General features: G+C 41.9%; 1 protein-coding gene across 1 annotated transcript; it reads right to left on the reverse strand.

Moving 5' to 3' along the window:
- Nucleotides 1-1,654: 1,654 nt before the first annotated feature.
- On the reverse strand, nucleotides 1,655-16,668 carry cwc22 (CWC22 spliceosome associated protein homolog). The gene is made up of 20 exons (XM_070914253.1): nucleotides 16,624-16,668; nucleotides 15,453-15,509; nucleotides 15,087-15,322; nucleotides 13,308-13,615; nucleotides 12,747-13,001; nucleotides 12,160-12,288; nucleotides 11,746-11,914; nucleotides 11,193-11,246; nucleotides 10,682-10,817; nucleotides 10,084-10,290; nucleotides 9,885-9,947; nucleotides 9,698-9,793; nucleotides 8,999-9,080; nucleotides 8,614-8,674; nucleotides 5,831-5,908; nucleotides 5,213-5,365; nucleotides 4,947-5,074; nucleotides 4,460-4,561; nucleotides 3,904-4,091; nucleotides 1,655-2,487 (listed from the first exon to the last, which is right to left on the reverse strand). The coding sequence occupies exons 2-20, from the start codon at nucleotides 15,505-15,507 to the stop codon at nucleotides 1,877-1,879; spliced, it is 3,111 nt and encodes a 1,036-aa protein (XP_070770354.1). The 5' UTR covers nucleotides 15,508-15,509; nucleotides 16,624-16,668; the 3' UTR covers nucleotides 1,655-1,876.
- Nucleotides 16,669-18,704: the final 2,036 nt, after the last annotated feature.

Below are 18,704 nucleotides of genomic sequence, written 5' to 3' on the forward strand. Positions count from 1 at the left end.
TTCAAGCACATAAACCCCTCTTAAAAGCTGTAGCATCATATTAAATTGACAGATATGAGACATTCACATGTTTACTGTGGGTATTCATGCTTCCCAAAGGAAGTATGATAATGATTTAGGTGACCTTGACTTTTCCTGTCGTCCCACCATCAGGACATAAAATAAGCTTGTTAACTTCCATTTAGAACTTTCCTGCTCACAGAGGATCTCAGAGAGGAGCTATGTACATTTTACCTAATAATTATTGACCACACATCATCATAGATAAAACCAAAAAATGAGATGAACGGCAGAAGATATAAAATGTTGATTAAATATTAAATATTCGTTGTAGCTGCCGTCAGGAGTTGTTTCACTGCTCGCTTTTTTATCATACAAATTTTAATGTTTGGGCATGAAGAGGACATTAAGTCATTTCAAGTCACAAGTCATTGGTGTTAAGTTCAAGTCGAGTTGTGAGTTACCTGTGAGTGAGATGTTACAGTAGTTGCTCGGTTGTTTGTGGTAGCTAGTTGGTTGCTAAGTCATAAATATGGCTTTCCAGTCCGTTCTTGGGGTGTTTCAGTGGTGCTACTGCATTTCCAGGTGGTCCTTATGTCTTTCCAATCAATTGAGGACTTTACTAAGCGGTTTCTACAAGTTGCAAGCAGTTGCTATGGCATCATCAGGGTGGTTGCCTGGGCGTTGCTAGGTGGTTGCTAGTTGTTTAGGTTTGCTAAGGACTCTGCAGACTTCAGTATTTTAATTTGTCATGTGCTTGTGGCTCATGCCTTTTCTTATATTTTTCATTTTAACAAACACACATTATTACTGGTGTGTTTTCTTTCACAACCCTTTTACAAATACGAGACGTATATTATTCACACACTCAACTCCTGTAACAGCCTTCATCGATCTCATGTTTTACCTGAAAGATTCATATCTTAATGCCTTTGTTCATCAGTCAAGTGTGCGTCCTGGTCATAGTGTTCACTCCTAGCCACTGGATGTTCCTGTAGTTGTATAAGCCACTAATTAAATTAATACATTATGAGAAATGAAACTAGCCTGAAAAGAGATGTAATGACATAATAAAGTATCATAAGGACTGGATTGACTTTCTAAGGAAGGTGAGGTGATTTAATGTTTTGGCTTCAGCCCCACAAATGAACAAACTCACTGGTTGTCCTGTAATTTAAACCACATCCAGAGAAACATCTTTGAAATAGCCAAGAAATAGTCCAACGCATAACCCCCTACGAAACCGCAAATAGTTGTTTCTACACTTTCTTTACAGAATAAACAAACAAGATGCAACATGTTGATTCTTCGCCGTTGGAAATAATGGTAGGTATATTTTTAAACCTTGGACAGAGCCAAGCTAGCTGTTTCCCTGTGTTGCCAGTCTGTATGCTAAGCTACATCAAGCTAAGCAGCTACTGGCTCCAGTTTCAAACTTGGCGTACAGACATGAGAGCATCAATCTTCTCATTTAACTCTCAGCCAAGAAGTGGGGCAAGTGAATAGGCAAATTTCCCAAAAGGACAAACTATTCCTTTAAGTCTGTTGTTTCTCTGGTGAGGACAGTCGCTGACAGCAGCTTCCTTTGACTGCACAGTAAAATAAAATAGTGTGCGATTGTTCAGAAGCTGGAAACAGTTGAAACAGAAACAGATTAAAAAACATCTAAAGCAACTTTAATGTGTTTTGTTTTTTGCATTTCATCAACAACAAAAATCAATAATAGAAAGTACAGACAGACAGAGAGACAGAGACAGAGAGAGACGGGTCCCAAATCCAAAACACCAGTGCGACGGGATGAGGTAAGAGAGGGATGACAGAAGGAAAAGATGGATACTGTCATCACTGCTGCTTCAGGACGGAGGGATGAAGACTTTTATCTCCTCCTCCTCTCCTCTCGCTCTCTGTTCCTGTCTCTGTTCTCTTTATTCCTCTCTCTATCCCTCTGCCTCTCTCCATCTCTCTCGCTCTCTCTCTTCTCCTCATTCTCCCTCTCTCTCGCTCGCTCTCTCTCTCTGTCCCTCCCCCTGTCTCTCTCTCTCTCCCTCTCTCCATCTCTTTGTCTGCCTTGAACGTCCATTTTTCGTCTCCTCTCCTCCTGTTCATCTTCTTCGTCTCCTCTTTCGTCTCGTCTGCTCCGGCGGGCACCATCACGTGCACGCTCACGCTCCTCCACCTCTTGTGCACGCCCACGCTCCTCCACTTCACGGGCACGCCCGTGCTCCTCCACCTCTTGTGCACGCCCGCGCTCCTCCACCTCACGGGCACGCCCGCGCTCCTCCACCTCACGGGCACGGCCTTTCCTGTCCTTCCTCGCCTGCTTCTCGTCATCACTGTCATCCTCCTCCTCCTCGTTCTTGCGTCCGGCTCGCTTCTTGTCAGAGGGTTTGTCTTTCTTCTTCTTCTTCTTCTTGTCCTTCTCTTTCTTCTTCTTCTCCTCACTCTGTTCTTTTCTCTTCTTCTTCTTTCTGTGTTTGGTGTCTGAGTCTAGAGGACAAGTGGGGAAAAAAAAGCAATCACTCATCTATAAATCGATCACTCACTCATTCATCTGTCAATTTCATTTTAAAGAGGCAACTAAAAGAAAAGAAACTGTTCAGGACTTCATAACCCAGAATGCTCCAGGCAATAAGGTCCCCATCATTCACACCAACACATATTTAAAGTCCAACGGAAGTCATGTTTACTCATCTTTTGTAGTCAAGAATAATGTGTTAAACATGTTTGTCTCTCTCAGCCAACTGTAGCAGCAGCTTACAAGCAGTGGGTAGACTGTGTTGTTAGCAGCTGTATTAAAAAGTAAGAACCACACTAGCTTTACAAGCTGTATAACATGCTGCAGCTGAGCAGCTAATTATCTAGCTAGCCAGCAAACTGACGTTAGCCGTGCACCTTTCCCCGATGAATGTTTGTTTGGTCGCTCGTTCAACAGGCTAAGATGCAGGACAAGACGTGTGTTCATGGAGAAGGAGACTTTAGCATGAAAGCTAATGTGATTTGTTGTTGAAAGTCTGTGGCTCTTGTGTTGTGTAGCAGGCTGCTGTCTGGATGTTAGTCAGTGTAACTTCATATGATAAAAATTCAATTTTTCAATTCAATTCAATTTTATTTATATAGCGCCAAATCACAACAAAGTCATCTCATGACACTTTACAAAATAGAGCAGGTCTAGACCGACTCTTTATAATGTTATTACAGAGACCCAACAGTTCCCACCATGAGCAAGCACTTTGGCGACAGTGGCAAGGAAAAACTTCCTTTTAAGAGGCAGAAACCTCGAGCAGAACCAGACTCTAGGTGGGCCGTCATCTGCTTTGAGGGGACATTACTGCTTTATGGAAATATAGTTTACACGGTGTGATTTGATTGTCTCTACTGAGAACTGATGGTATCCTAATGGAGTAATATAATCTCGTGGTACAGCCAATTCTCTTGGGCCTGTCTTCAAATCTCTGTACACATGCCAGAAATAAGCATTAGCAGAAGCTTTTTTCACATAAGGTCAAAACCAAAAATAAAACCTTTTCTTTATTTTGGAGTCTTACATGCTTTTTTTACCTCACGTCTTGAATACTGCAACTCTCCTTATGAGGGCTTCAGTCAGTCTTTTCTAGCTTGCCTGCACTCTCCTGGTACAAAATGCAGCAGTTTTTGTTTTATGTAAGTTCTGCATGGACTGGCACCAGCCTACATCTTCGATCTCCTTAGTCCATATGCGTGGGTCCCCTTCATTTTTCATATAACGATACAAATCTTTGAATTTAGTCTAGAATATAAAATATAAATGTCTTCCTTTTGGTTTCTGATTTTCTTCTCCAAGAAGATTTACAGAGCAGATATGTATGTTGTAACAGAAAAATAAAACATTTCAGTTTGACTTTAAAGAAATAAATAAAGATGTACCTGAGCTGCTGCTGCTGCTAGAGGAGGAGTCTGAGGAGTCTGAATCTGATTCGCTGGATGAGTCTGAGGAGGAGGAGTCAGATGAGGAAGAGGAGGCTGAAGAGGACGAGGAGTCAGAGGATTCCACTTCCTGGTTCTGAGTCATGATCATCTTGGGAGCGTTCTTCAAATGTTCCCTCAACTCGTCCCTGAAAGAGAAAGAGGACAGTACAGTGTGGTTTTTGACTCCTGCAATTTAAATGTAAGACTTTTTGACACTTTCTAAAGGACTTACTTTTATTTACTTTAGGACTTTTTTGAAGAAACTAAATTCAATGATTTTTAAGATTATGACCTGCAGATAACCTGTTATATCAGCAGGTTAATGCAGATGATTTTGGAATGAGATGTTAAACAATCACATCACAGGTCTAATGTTCAAGTGTCCTCAGATTTTTGGCCATGTTGTGTATACAGTGTGTGTGTGTGTGTGTGTGTGTGTGTGTGAGTGTGTGTGAGTGTGTGTGAGTGAGTGTGTGTGTGAGTGTGTGTGTGAGTGTGTGTGTGTGTCCCTCACGTCAGTCCACCCAGTCCAATAGAGGTGAAGAAGTTGATGGCGAAGCGAGTGTTTCTGGGATTATCACGAGGAAAAAGGCCCTCAAAGAACGGCTGCAGAGTCCTGAAAACACACGCACGCACAGTTACCAGCTGAATATGATGTTTGTGTGTTGTGTTTTATTCTTCAGTAACCCACAGCTCTTCAAATATGAACTTTGTTTGTTGGCATAAATCAGTTACCTCCAACCAGTAAGTGGACTAATAACATCTGAAACCAGCAGCCAATCACACATTTTCCAACTGTATTGTTTCTTGAAGCACTGATGCTAAATTCATGTTGTTACTTTTTACTATTTGTAGCTAACAAAATCCTTACTATTGTATCTCTGTTTAAACATAGTGCTCATATTTTAACTTTCCATTACAGCATTAGTTTAATTTATCTTATAAATTATAATAATATACAGAAGGTTTACAGGTTTCTGTGTGTGTGTGTGTGTTCGTACTGGTCTTTGAGCCTCTGGTTGAGTCTGGGGAGGCCCATGTAGGCACAGAGCTCCTGGAAAAGGATCTTCACAAAGATCCTGCTGGACGAAGTCGTGGTCTCCTCACTCATCCTGATAGACTCCAACACCTGGTCGAGAGACATTCACCAGACACAGCACAGAGAGGGAGAGAGACACACAGACAGGTACCATGAATTATGAGGAAAATCAATTAGAAAGAACCACCAGCTTCATATGTGTGTGTGTGTGTGTGTGTGTGTCCTTACACTCCAGGGCACAGAGTCTGTGTAGAGCAGGTGAGCAAACAGTCGAGCCACGTTCCTCAGTTTGTTGGTCTCCAGTCGGTGAATTGTGTCGTACTGCTCTGCAAAAATCCCCTCAAAACTCTCCATGTACTCCTTCTTCAGCAGACAGAACCTCTAACACACACACACACACACACACACACACACACACACACACACACACACACACACACACACACACACACACACACACACACACAGTTAAGTGCTTTCAATTTGTCCAGTGTGTAGTTACATGTAGTTCAGCAGTGCTTCAGATGTGTTTTTGGTGCCCACACACTTACTTATTAGTGTGCACAGTTACTACTACAGCAGATGATGGTGTAGAGAGGGAAGCCACACAGAGCCACTTGTGTGTGCATCCGCCTGTCCTCATTAGGGTTGGGCAATATGGACAAAAAATAAAACCTTGGTTTTTGTTTTCAAGCTTGGGGGGTTCAGGTGCCATCTTTTTGAATGTGTGCAATTTTAATTAAATTATTTGAGGAACTACTACTACCACCACCGAAAATAAAGAATATCTGGCTTACATGGCACTTTTGGTGTGTGTGTGCGTGTGTGCGTGTATTTGTGTCTCACCCCGGCCAGCAGACCAAAGAACTTCTCGTAGGTTCTCTGTTGAGCGCAGCAGTCCAGGATCATGTTACACAGCTCCTTCTGCTCACATAAACAAAAGAGGGAAGATGTTCATACAAAAATCACATCAAATTGATCAAAATTGTTGATGTAAAATCTGAACTGAGGTGGAAAAGTTTTGAGGATTACAATTACAACCTTTAGTTAAAAGATTTTAATAACGATCATGTGTAGTTAACCTTTGACCCTGGGAACTCAGACTGACTGTAGGTTCACGTTCAGGCTTCTCGACCAGCTGTGATCTAATTGAACACTCTCTGAAAGCTCAGTGTCAAATGAGGTCAAAGTTTGTATTATGTGACTCTGAGAGCAGCAGAGGTGTAAAATCTCACTCTACAGCCAAAGTGGTGCCAACGCCAGGTTCAACGTCATCACTCAATCTGAGGAGATGTGCGGAGAGCAGCTGTGTGTGTCAACGTCTGTGTCATATAACAGACACACACTCACTTGTTCAAATACTGACCTGGGCTCCCTTTCCCAGAAACATCTTAAAAAGGCAAATATGTTTCCTTATGAACCTTCTTAATCTCGAGAGGTTTCCTAAAAGCATCGTACTTTTAGACACTCTTAGAAATGATTGGAGATGAATTTAGTTCCCGCCTACCCGCTCAAAAGGAGGCCAGAAGCGTCGTTATTTTCAAGTATATTCATCATTGTCTTCAGCACATGTCAATCTTTTGACAATGTACTTGTGCCCTCACTCTTAAGAGATGGTTTGAGAAATTAGTGTAAAAGTTTAAGAGCAGAAACACTCTCAACTTCTAAGTCACGGGAAACGGGGTGCAGGTCAGCCGAGAAGTCGTCAGCTGTCTTTTTGTTCTGGTTAGTCAACACGAGACGCTTTCAGACATCTTGATTTGGATGTGAAAGCTGTGAGTAAATGGAAATGTCTTTTCAAACACCTCAGTCAGTTGTGGCTGTAAAGTGTGTGTGAGACAGCGGCTGTGAGAAGACTGTGTCAGAGGACAAGAGTGTGTGTGTTCCAGCTGTTGTGTTGAGTGATTCAGTCCCGATGCTGATGAGACTCTGACTGACAAGGTCATCAGCTCTGACCTCTCTCTCTCTCACACGCAGCTGGTTTCAGTATACTTGTGAGGACTCTCACGTTCTGTGTGGCTTCAGATTCAGCTACATCTACGATTCATGTCACTAAAATCACTTTGTCCTCTGCATAAAAAATATAAACATGAACAGGTGATGATGTCATGAGGCCACAGATGTGACGCCTCCAGCATGAAGTATCAACTAAAGCACAACTACATCTACAGTCTAAATATGTCTTGTTTTGTTCAACCAGCTGTCCAAAACCCAAAGACACTCAATAACCAATAATGTAAAACGGAGAAAAGAAGCTTGAACCAGTGAATGTTTCGCATCTTTGCTTGATGAATGACTTAAACGATGAGTTTAGTATCAAAATTGCTGCAGCTCAACTAAGCAATTAAGCGACTAATCATTTCAGCAGTACAACCACAACGCACACACGCAGAGGCCAACTCTTCTCCATGTTTGGATTTTTTATCATCACGTCCATCAGCAGCTCGAACGGTCTCATGTGTTTAGGTCAAAGTTCGCAGTGTTTAACTTCAGGTACAGAGCGAGAAGCCGTTTGAAGTCAATGACATATTACAGTTAAATGTGACACGTTTAAATGTTCAAGGTGCCTTCACATGAACCCCTTTAGGAGAGGAGTACACCATATGTTTGGTGTTCAAGTCAGGAACACTGTTGCAGTTGACTGACAATAAAGATGGACGTTGCCTTGTTCAAACAGGGTCAATGATTTTGTGGTTTCAGCATTTCAGCGCCATGAGGGAAGAAGACGCTAGACAACAAAAGTAACAAGAACAAAAAGGTAACTTCAATGTGCTCCAAGGATGCTAACTTTTCGCCTGGAACCTGTTAGCTTTAGCCTCAGTGTTTTTGCATGATACCCAGTTTGTAGCTACAAAATGCATGTTTAAGACCCTTTTACAGGGTTCTTGTTTTAATACGAGTCAGCTGGAACCAACTCTTACCACTGCTGATCAAATCTGCCAGAGACCGTTTCCATTTCAGCCGATAAAAATCAACGATCGCTGGCAAGAAAAGAGGCGTCGAGGAGCCACACGTCATCAGTGTGAAGGTCAAACACACAAACGGGTCCTCACAAAGATACAAACAACAACACACAGAGCTGATTGTCCTCTGACGCATGAGGTTACTCACAGCGCTTTCTGTCACACACACACAAACAGATGTGAAGCTATTAACAAGTAACAGACACAAAGGCAGCGTGTTTACACTCACATAAACATCTTCGCCAAGACTGAAACGCTCCCAAAAATCTCTTCTTCTTCCTCCTTTAGTTATCAAATAGTGAACCGTTTATCAGCACCACCTTCTGGTCAGCAATGAATACACACATTTCAGAAGTTGGAACCAGTTTGGCAGCATTTTTGCTCAATAAATGATTAACTTATTGTCAGAATTGTTGCTGATTAATTCTCTTGATCGACTTAAGTGTTTCAGCTCTAGATTTTATGCCCAGCTGTTGTCGTTCCAACACTTCTAGTTAACAGTGACTGTGTGTCAGCTTGTTTTACTCATCTATACTTCAGAGTCTGGTATTTTCAGATTTATCCTCTTTAATGTGTGTGTGTGTGTGTGTGTGTGTGAGTCACAGATGCCTTTTTACATTGGCCAAGTGTGTGTATGTGCGCGTTTGTGTGTGTGAGTGGACTCACCGTCTGGCTGTCAGGAAAGTCCATCTTGATCAGTTTGTGAGCGCACTCCTCAAAGTCCAAACTAAAGACACAATCGATAAATCAACCAATCAATCAGTAAGTGCACATCAGTGAGCTCATGTGTGAAATTGTGTGTTACTGTGTGTGTAATTTTCTCCATCTGTTTCAGTGTTTCATCCTATTCTCCAAACCTGTGAACTGTTCTTCAAAGAAACCATGGTAACTAGGCTACACACACACACAGCTTTAAATATTAGTCCAAGTCTATCAAATATAGAAGGAGCTGTAAATAACTGCCAACACCCTGAGAGATAACTGAGTCACTGACTGTGTGAGTGTGTATTTTTAAGAGTGTGTTACTGTTGAAGAGTGTGTGTGTGTGTACCTGGACTGTATAGCGAGATAGATGGTTCTTCTGAAAGCAACCAGGTTGACTTCTGTCTGATCAAAGATGGTGACCTTCTCATCTGAGACAGATAGACAGAGAAAGGATGTCTTTAAAGGTCATGGAGGATGCTGTTTGGCTGTTTGTTATTATGTTAAAATCAGGTTCAGATCAGAATATCTACATAACGTCTAACATGAGACTATAATAGCTCCTTAATACCCAAGAAGTTCCTGTGTCTTGCTTCCCAGCTTGCTTATAGCGGGATTATTGCACTTTCAGTAATGAGATTTTAAATCACTATGTTATGATTTTAAAAAGGCTCAGTGGTCAATAATCACTGTGAGCCATTAACGCGACCTTCCAGCACCTCTAAAGCTCACTAATTAACACATTATATATACAACCAAAGGGCTGGTTTTATATACAACCAAAGAGACAATGACTCTCTATTCAACCTAACTTCAGCCGATTGTTTGAAACTGTTTAAAGTTTTCTGTCAAGCCCAAGCCGGAGGGCCACATTCCTCGGAAGTAAACCTGGAAGCTAGAAACTTTCTGCCGTATGCCAGGCGAGCAGGTATCCAGTTCTTATAAAACATCCATCCTCCAGCAACAGATGACATTATAAAATCAGTGAGACGCCCCTTTCATTTAAGAAAGAAAACGTCTGTTCAGCAGAGCAACCCGTCTGCCTCACCTTCTCCCTCCACCTCGTTCTCTTCTTCATCCTCTTCGTCTTCTTCGCTGCCGTCTCCCTCCTCCCCTGAATCGCTGCTGCCCTCGTCCAGGATATCTGTCAGGAGGTGACACCTGATTGGTTAAACTTTGAAGGAAGTGACACCTGATTGGGACAGTTTAAGTGTGATATTTGTGCACATTCTCACCTTTTTTAATGGTTTTGTATTTCTCCTCGTTCTCCAGGAAGTCTGGGTCCATCTTAAACACATCTGAGTGGACACACACAAACGTTAGGACTACATATACATACTTATATCGACAGAGAGAGTTATAGAGAGAGTTATAGAGCCAGGCACAGCACCCCCCCACCCCACCCCACCCCACCCCTCCATCTCTGTGGCTTACTGAGGATGTCCTCGGTGTTGTACTCGTCGTCCAGTGGCAGCATGTGGGTGAACTGGTCTTCCTCGTCCACCAGGTCCAGGCCCTCTGGGATCACTGGGTGATCTTTGAAACCGTCCTTCCTGATAGCAAACATCACCTCAATCATGTACTGGACCCTCTTGTCAATGGCCGACTCATGGAGGACGTTCCTGAGACGTTCGAATATGGCTGAAAAGAGAGACAGGCAGAATTTGTAGCCACTGATGAATTGTGCTGATATTCGGAATCTTTTGTGTTTCAGGTTGAACTGATAAATTTGCATTTCACAAAACAAACTGGGTATATCACTACAGCAAGGTGAGAAATTAAACCACTAGAGGTCAGCAAAGACAAGATTTTCAGGGGGTGATGAGTTACTCTTGTTTTGTCCAACCAACTAAACTAAAAAGGACATAAAGGCAAAAGCATCAAGCAACAAAAGAATGTTTGATATTTTTTTTTGTGATAATGGACTTAAATCATTAATCAATAATTTCAGCTCTAACTGAAATGATTAGTCCTCATCTCAAACTATGAGGACAATGATGATAGTGAGTTTACGGTTGTAGCTGCAGTGTACCGTTGATTCCTCGTGGGGACACCTCGGTCAGTTTGAGTCCACACTCCTTCAGGAAGGCGATGGAGACCTCCACGCTGTCATCAGTCGGACGCTCCAGCAGCAGAGTGAGCATCTCCAGACACAAAACCTCATGGGCCTGAGGGCGAGAGGCATCGGAGCAGACACACAGAGAGAGAGAGAGAGAGAGAGAGAGAGAGAGAGAGAGAGAGAGAGAGAGAGAGACGGGGGATGGAAGTGAGAAATGGAGGAGTGAACGAGGGAAAAGTGGAAAAAGGAACACAGGATATGGATGAGGAGAAACTGACTCCATTCAAATTCTAGTATAGATCCCAAAGTTTCCAAAGATGTCAAATACATCAGGCTGAATTTTTTTGAAAGTGTAAAGATCATATAGCTGATTTTTTTTGGCCACTTGGGGGCAGCAGAGTAAGTAAGTAAGTAAACACACTTCATCAGAGCTCATCGACACTCAAACCCTTGATCAATATTAAAGTCAGACAGCAGGACTTACCACGTTCTGGTTGATGAGATGCGCCACAAACTTTGAGGCTGTCAGGCACTGTTGCTGGAAAACAAAAGACAGACTGGTTTTAATACATTACTGATACTACTGCTAATAAAGCTAATACTGCCAATATTTATAATGATGGTCTTACATTTCCTATTTTAATGTCAATGTCGACAAAAAAAGACTCAGCCAATTAAAATCTAAAAGGTGTGTTCAGACTGAACACAAACTGATTTTTTTTGTGTACATTTATTTGATCAAATTTTCTGCCCGCTAATTTTTCTGCCCGCTTATTTTCTAATGAACAAACAGTACAGACATAAGCTGTAGTTAGGTGAACACACACACACACACATAAAAACTTTCCAGGACCACCAGTTGTTTCTCTTATTTGACTCCAGTTTCTTTCTCATCTCTGTACATTGGACTACAGCTTCAGTCTTCCTCAATCTTTGGGAATCTCGTCACTTTAGTCTTATGTGACTCGTTGATCCACTAATCAACAGCAACATACAGACAGAAAAATAATCAGTTATACAGTCTGTCAAACAGGTACCTTGAGGTTGCGGCGGTAGCTCTTCCTGAAGGTCAGGATGAGGCGTTTGAGGATCAGCTCTCCAATCTGAGGGAACTTGGAGTTGATGATGGAGACGACGGCGGCGTAAACATGAGTAAAGATGGGAGACGCAGCCTGAGCCTGCAGCACAGAGCGTGCCAGCAGACCCCTGACAGACAGACAGACAGACACATGAGTACACAGTCACAGGAGAAGTCAGGGAGACAGTAAGTCAGACAGCATATAACTTCCAGACTTTTCTTTCTCATGTGGGATACCGAGTAAAGAAAGTTTCTCTGTTATCCAATTTTTAGTAAGAAGCAGCCAAGAAATGTCAGTTTTGCTGTTAAAGATGTTTATATTTGTGTTGAGTGTTACACGTTAAGTTGTGTGTTGGTGTGTGTTATTGTTCACCTCCCCCTGACGATGTTCTCCTGCAGCAGCTCCTGGATGATCATGACGATGTTCGACACGTTGACTTTGTTGATCAGACCATTGATGGACTTCTTTAGAGCCTCCCAGCTCATCCTCTGATAGGCCAGGCTGCACAGGGGGCGGGGCATCAGTAACAACACACACAGATTATACCAAACTGTATTGATCTCAGCTACAAGTTCAATTAAAATTGCTGCTCAAGGTTACATTTTTGTTGAAGTGACTGTTTTGCAGTCTGCCAGGGTGGTGCGTTTAAGTGTTATTAAGATGCTGGAATGTCTTCGATTTAAAAATCAGCCACAAAAATGATAATATTCATATTTTCATTTTCACAACGTATGCTTTTGCTTTTGGTGAGTACTCTAGGTTTTATTTTCTAATGAAGCTCATAAAAGCCAAAGCTGACACCTGTCAGCGCGTCCTTGAATGCACCACGCTCCACTGTTCACTCAATGATAACTCTACTTTGACCAAAGTATATAGTACACAGGATTTGTAGTTATGAATAAAACTAAACCCTGTCTAAACCTAGCGTCGATAAAATAAATAATTAACAATATTCTTACCTGCTCTTGTCAGTGATTTGCTGCTGCATCATGCGTAGCTTGGCAGGGGGGATGTAAGCTCCACCCGTCCTCGTCAAGATCGGGTCCAGCTCCTCCTTCTTCTTCTTGACCGGCGGCTGGTCGGCCGCCACTGGCTCCTTGTCTGTTGGAGGGGAAGCTGAGCGGCCCCGCCTCCTGTGATCTGACTCTGCATCTCGATTGGTCCAGCGGTCAAAACGCCCGCCCCTGTCATCGCGGCGATCGTCATAGCGATCCCTGGGCCCAGCAGAGAGGAAGTGACTAGTTGTTACTTTTTTAAAATTATGTTTCACTTGGAATAAGAACTTTTTAATGCAACTGTTTGGCTCAATCAAGCCTCCTTTAAAAAACACCTCTCAGGTCTGAACTGGTCTCCTGTGGCTTAAAAATGAGAATTACAAAAAAAAGTTTTATGACCCGGTTTCACAAGGTATTTAACATATTAATCACCTAATTTTAAATTAATAAAAAGTTGCTTATTAAAATGATTACGAGCTAATCAAAAGCTGTGTGGGTCTTAGTGTGTGTGTGTGTGTCTATTACCGAGCATAGCGTCCTCTGTCGTAGCGGTCCCGATCTCTCTCTCTGGACCTGGATCTGTCTCGTCCCCTTGACCTGGAGCGGTCTCGTCCTCTTGACCTGGAGCGGTCTCGTCCTCTGGACCTGGATCTGTCTCGCTCTCTGGACCTGGATCTGTCTCGCTCTCTGGACCTGGATCTGTCTCGTTCTCTGGATATGGATCTGCCTCGCTCTCTGGACCTGGATCCGTCTCGCTCTCTGGACCTGGATCTGTCTTGCTCTCTGGACCTGGATCTGCCTCGCTCTCTGGACCTGGACTTGGATCTTGATCTCTGGACAACAAATAAACGAAGAGTGTCAGCAGTCTTCACATGTTAAAATTATCTGGATCATCCCTGAATTCAAGATTCAGAACACTGGACCAACAGAAACACATGCTGCCATTTTTAAGTCTGAGTTTAGCTGAATAAGAGGGACCACACAGCTGCTTAGAGTCAGTCTTGGTTAGTTTCTACTTTAAGTAAAAGCTTGTAGGTACCTGGGGAGTCCATGTCTAAGATGACAGTAATGGACACGCAGTTCTCTTCTATTTGTGATTCTATCAATCAAAAAGCTGCGTCCTTATTCAGTGGAGATGTTTTCAGTATTTTCTTCACTCATCACTGGTCTGTTTCATGAAGCTAAATTTAACCCTGGCTACTCCGTCTCACAAACATGCTCTGTTGCCATGGAACGCTGTAGACCAGCCAACTCAGCATGGCTAACTGACTCTTAAATCTACAAGACTCTGCACACTGATCTGAGCTCTCGGTTTGTGTTTGTTGAGAAGATGTCAAACCGTGGAAGTTGACTAAACAGTGAGTCCAGTCTGTCCCTCCCAGGTAGCTACCGCTAGCTAGCCCGCTGTCTGCAGATATCAGGCTGATGTATTGTCAACACAAACAGTGCAGATGAATTAGTAAGCAGACTTTCAGTGTCTGCCCTGACTGTGCTCAACTTAGTAGGAGCATCTGGTACTGACAGTCCACGAGTAGCTATATGTATTTATTTTTATTAATAGGCATAATGTGTTGCAAGTGTCTTTTATTATTCTTGCTTATCTGTTTTGCACATGTAGGCCTAAAAATACTGATGTGTCATGTTTTAGTTGTTTTCCATTGGCCAAAGAAAACAAATACTTGGTCTACAGTTTTATAACGCCGAAATGTGTTCAGTCCAGCCTATAATGTGTACTTTTATATTCAAGAAAACAACAGTGTTGCTCACTTGTTGAATGTAGAAGAAATTTAAAGTTTCCAGGATACGTTCTGGTGTAACTGGTAGGAGACCCCGAACAAGCTGGAGAGATTATATATCTCATCTGTCTTGGGAACAACCCGGGATCCCCCAGGAGGGGCTGGAAAGTGTTGCTGGGGAGAGGGACATCTGGACTACCTTGCTTAGCCTGCTGCCACTGTGACCCGGCCCCAGATAAGCGGCAGAAAATGGATGGATTGATCAATTCTGAGAGGTGCTTTATGCAGCATTGGTATTTATCTGATGTAAATGAATCATTTAGAATTTAACTGAAACAAATGTTCTGGACTTTGTGAATCGAAATCGAATCAGGAGATCAGTGCAGATCTCCGGCCCTACACATTACTGCTTATGATATTTCTCACACCAACATTTTCCCTTTCATAGATATTATTCCGGCACATGCTCAAGTGTTAAAGACTGCACACCAGACTTCTCTCAGGAGGTCGACATAAATCAGAGCATGTAAGCATGAGATGCCTGTAACATCCACAAGTCCTCGCTTACTTTGATCTGGGCCACGCTGCTCCTAATCTTCCTCAGTGTCCCGTGATGTTCATCCTCATCACTACTGCTGCTGCTGTCTGAGCTGCTGGAGGCAGGGCTCTCGGAGGCAGGACTCCCCGAGGGGGGGTGGCCTGCAGGACTGGCCTGAGGGGACTGCCTCTCTTTGGGGCTTCTCTCAACCTCTCCAGCCTCTTGAGGTCTCTCTGCTGCTGGACTGGACTCATCCTCTGAAGGTCCTGAAGACAGAGAGAGGCTCTATATTATCCTCATATTATCAGAGTAATATCAGAATTACACCTACAACTAATACAGCAACTATTTCTGCAACAAAAACAACATAAAATAGTGACAGCAGGTTTTACTCACCACTCGGTTCTCTCTGTGCAGGACTGGGGCTTCGACTTCTGCCTGGAGAGTCCATACCTGAAAAACACACATACACATTCATGATTACTCAATTCAATTTTATTTATATAGCACCAAATCACAACAAAAGTCGTCTCATGACACTTAACAAATAGAGCAGGTGTAGACCTACTCTTTATAATGTCATTATAGAGACCAAACAGTTCCCACCATGAGCAAGCACTTTGGCGACAGTGGCAAGGAAAAACTTCCTTTTTATTGTAGTAAATAGGTATTGTAATAGCCAATTATTCACATTATCAATTAATCTACAGATTATTTCTCAATGACTCATTTGGTCATTTTGGCTGTGTAAATGGGACATTCTCATAACAACTTCCTAGGGTTCAAGATGATGTCTTCAAATTGCATTTTTTGACAGACCAACAAAACCCAAAGATATTCAGTATATTATAATGTACAATAAGGAAAGCATCAATATGCAAATTCTCACATTTAAGATGCTGGGATCATCAAAACATTGTCTATTTGACTTGACAAATGAATTAGATGATGACCAAAACAGTTGCCGATTTATTTTCTGTTTTTCAACTTATCGATTAACGTTAATCGTTTCAGCTCTAGTGACGATATTGATATGTTTTTACATGTTTCCGTGCTGTCTCAATGACAGACATTTCCGAACCGCAGCAGATAGACACGGATATACCTACGCCGCTTCTGTTTTGTTAATTGGATTAACTGACCCTTTGAAGACAATGTAAAGTGTTTCGAGTAACACTTGTCACTTTTCAAAAGGAGTTCAGATTTTCCTGTAGCTAACGTACAGGAAAACTAACACTATATCAAGTGATCACATCTCCCACCGGATATAATTAAGCTGAATTAACAAACCCGTGTCTAAATTAGTCATTTTAGTCACTTTGGGAAGGTCATTAAAACAACAATATCATATGTAACACCAACACCACCTCCAACGAACGTCTCAGTTTTATCGCCATGTGTGTTTGGATGAGCTAAAGTTAGCTGGTCTGCTAATCCTACTTTAGCTCCAGCTAGTTAGCTTAGCTGCTAGTTATTTGGTAAAACTTCCAGACTTTTTCTTCTCCGCCTTTGAAGGGAAACTCTGTCTTTTCACTTTATTTTCTTTGGTTGTAAAATATCCTCTTACCGTTCCGTTTCCCGACTTTTCGTCCCTCCGTTAAATCGGTGTCGTTCTTCTGGCGGAAAACTTCCTACAATAAACTAAAACACGTCCAGGTCAGGGATAGCTTCCGGATTTCATAATAAAAGTCTTGAATGGTTTGAACGGAGCGGCTATTTTCGTGTCGCCCTCTGAAGGTGATAATGATATCTCTCCTCCAAGGATGTTACGTTTTTAGTCCCTTACGTTTGTAAGTGAGAATATGAAATGAACCGTTATGATGGAGGAAAACAGTCGAAATGTTGTATAACTGCTTAATTATACCCAAATAAAAGATGCAAACATTTCTGAAGAAAATGTTGCACTTCAAACATTTGAAATTATTGGAATAATGAAACATTTGAAGTTGTAGTTGAAGTGGCAGTCGCAATACAAATGCTGAAATCATTTGAAATCGCAGTTAAATACTGAAAAATGAATTTTCAAGCACAGAAAGAGTTGAAATGTCAGTCGAAGTATAGTGTATTCTATAACATGCATCACATCCCATAAGATCATTATTGGTTTTGTATGTTTTAAATGTTAACCTACAAAGTAACTAGAAACTATGGCTGTAAACATATTTCCATCTGAAATGTAAAAGAGTAGAAATATAATATCGCTTAAAATAAAAGTACTCAAGTAAAGAAAGGAGAAGTACTTCAAAATTGTAATGGCAGTACCACACACACATACACACACAGAAAGGAGTCCGCACTGATTTGTACTGAAAATAAATACGTCTTTATTATTCTCATCTCTACAAAGTGATCCCTCCCCTGCTTCCCGCTGACAATACATCAATACAAAATACACATTATTAATAGACATCAATAGGAATTAAGAGACACCAACAGTCAGACAGTGAAGTATAATTAGAAGTGTGTGAAGGATTCTTGATCAATAAAAAAAAAAAATAATTAAAAAAAAAGCATGTAGAGCCTCAGAGATCACAGTGAATGTTGGTCCAGCAGAGCAGAGTTTGTGATCAGTGAACATGAAAAAATACATTTTCTAAAAACACAAAGTCAGCAACTGGTGAGGAGAATCGAAGGTCAAAAGGTCCAATTAAATAGCCAGCTGAATAAAGACTGTGAGATGTGGCTGAAAGCTTAGAATCATTAGTAAGTGGGCCTTTGAGCTTAGATTCTCTTCACCATACATTGTTCCCAAAGATCAAGAACGAAACAAAACACAAGGTCAACACATTTTTTTCCAAAAAGTTCAGCTTTCAGTGGATAATTTTAATTTTAATGCGAGTCTGTGTGGACATTTTCAGAATAATTCTTCTAATGAAGAAGGCAAATCAAAAAGAGGTATTTGTATTGATTGATCTCCCAGCCAATCACACCCATCTATAGTGGGTGCAGAGTGCTTGTTTCGCCTCAGCTTCTCCCAGGTTTAAGATTTTCTGTCTTCAATAACTGACGATATATTCGGAAACCTGTGAGGGACCACACAGACATAACACAAAGGCTTTAATGCTAAAGAAAACAGATGTTCACTAATTGGTAATTAGTAATTAATTGTTCGGTGATCAATCAGTTCTGTGGATTCTGTGATTCTCTCAATAAAACCAGCAAGCTGCAGATTCACTTGTGTCAGAGATGCAGGTAGACAGTTTGTGCTGAAGTGGTGCAGGATGACTGGTCACATCTGAAATGTTAGCATCAATTTACTGATCATTTATTTACAATAGTCTCAGTAATCAGTATTTACGTTCATATTATTGCACACAGATTTGTCATCCGACAGTGTGAAGCTAACATGCTAATACAGCTAAGGTTTGGGCTACACTGCCCGCTCGCCCATACATGGTCTGCGCACTAAGCTCCGCCCTCTGATCGCTCATCACATCATCATCAACATCATCAACATCATCACTGTCACCATGACAACTTACCGAAACCTGCTGTTACTGCTGCAGAGTAACCTTTGACCTCTAAGCCTGACCTCCACAGTATCTCATGACATCACACACTGACCTCATCACCTGCTCAGTAACAACCAGCACACGCACAAAGCAAAGACTGCGACGTGTTTAGCCTAGCTTAGCACAAAGACTGAAA

Source organism: Enoplosus armatus, chromosome 11, assembly GCF_043641665.1.
Source record: "Enoplosus armatus isolate fEnoArm2 chromosome 11, fEnoArm2.hap1, whole genome shotgun sequence".
Taxonomy (NCBI): domain Eukaryota; kingdom Metazoa; phylum Chordata; class Actinopteri; order Centrarchiformes; family Enoplosidae; genus Enoplosus; species Enoplosus armatus.

What these genes read in the sequence shown, in the direction of transcription:
- cwc22 (XM_070914253.1), bottom strand. Translation starts at nt 15,507, where the DNA reads ATGGACTCTCCAGGCAGAAGTCGAAGCCCCAGTCCTGCACAGAGAGAA. An exon ending in ATACAAAACCATTAAAAAAG is followed by an intron (nt 9,794 to 9,884) that starts GTGAGAATGTGC and finishes ACCTCCTGACAG; the next exon opens with ATATCCTGGACGAGGGCAGC. An exon ending in ATTGGACTGGGTGGACTGAC is followed by an intron (nt 4,092 to 4,459) that starts GTGAGGGACACA and finishes TTTCTCTTTCAG; the next exon opens with GGACGAGTTGAGGGAACATT.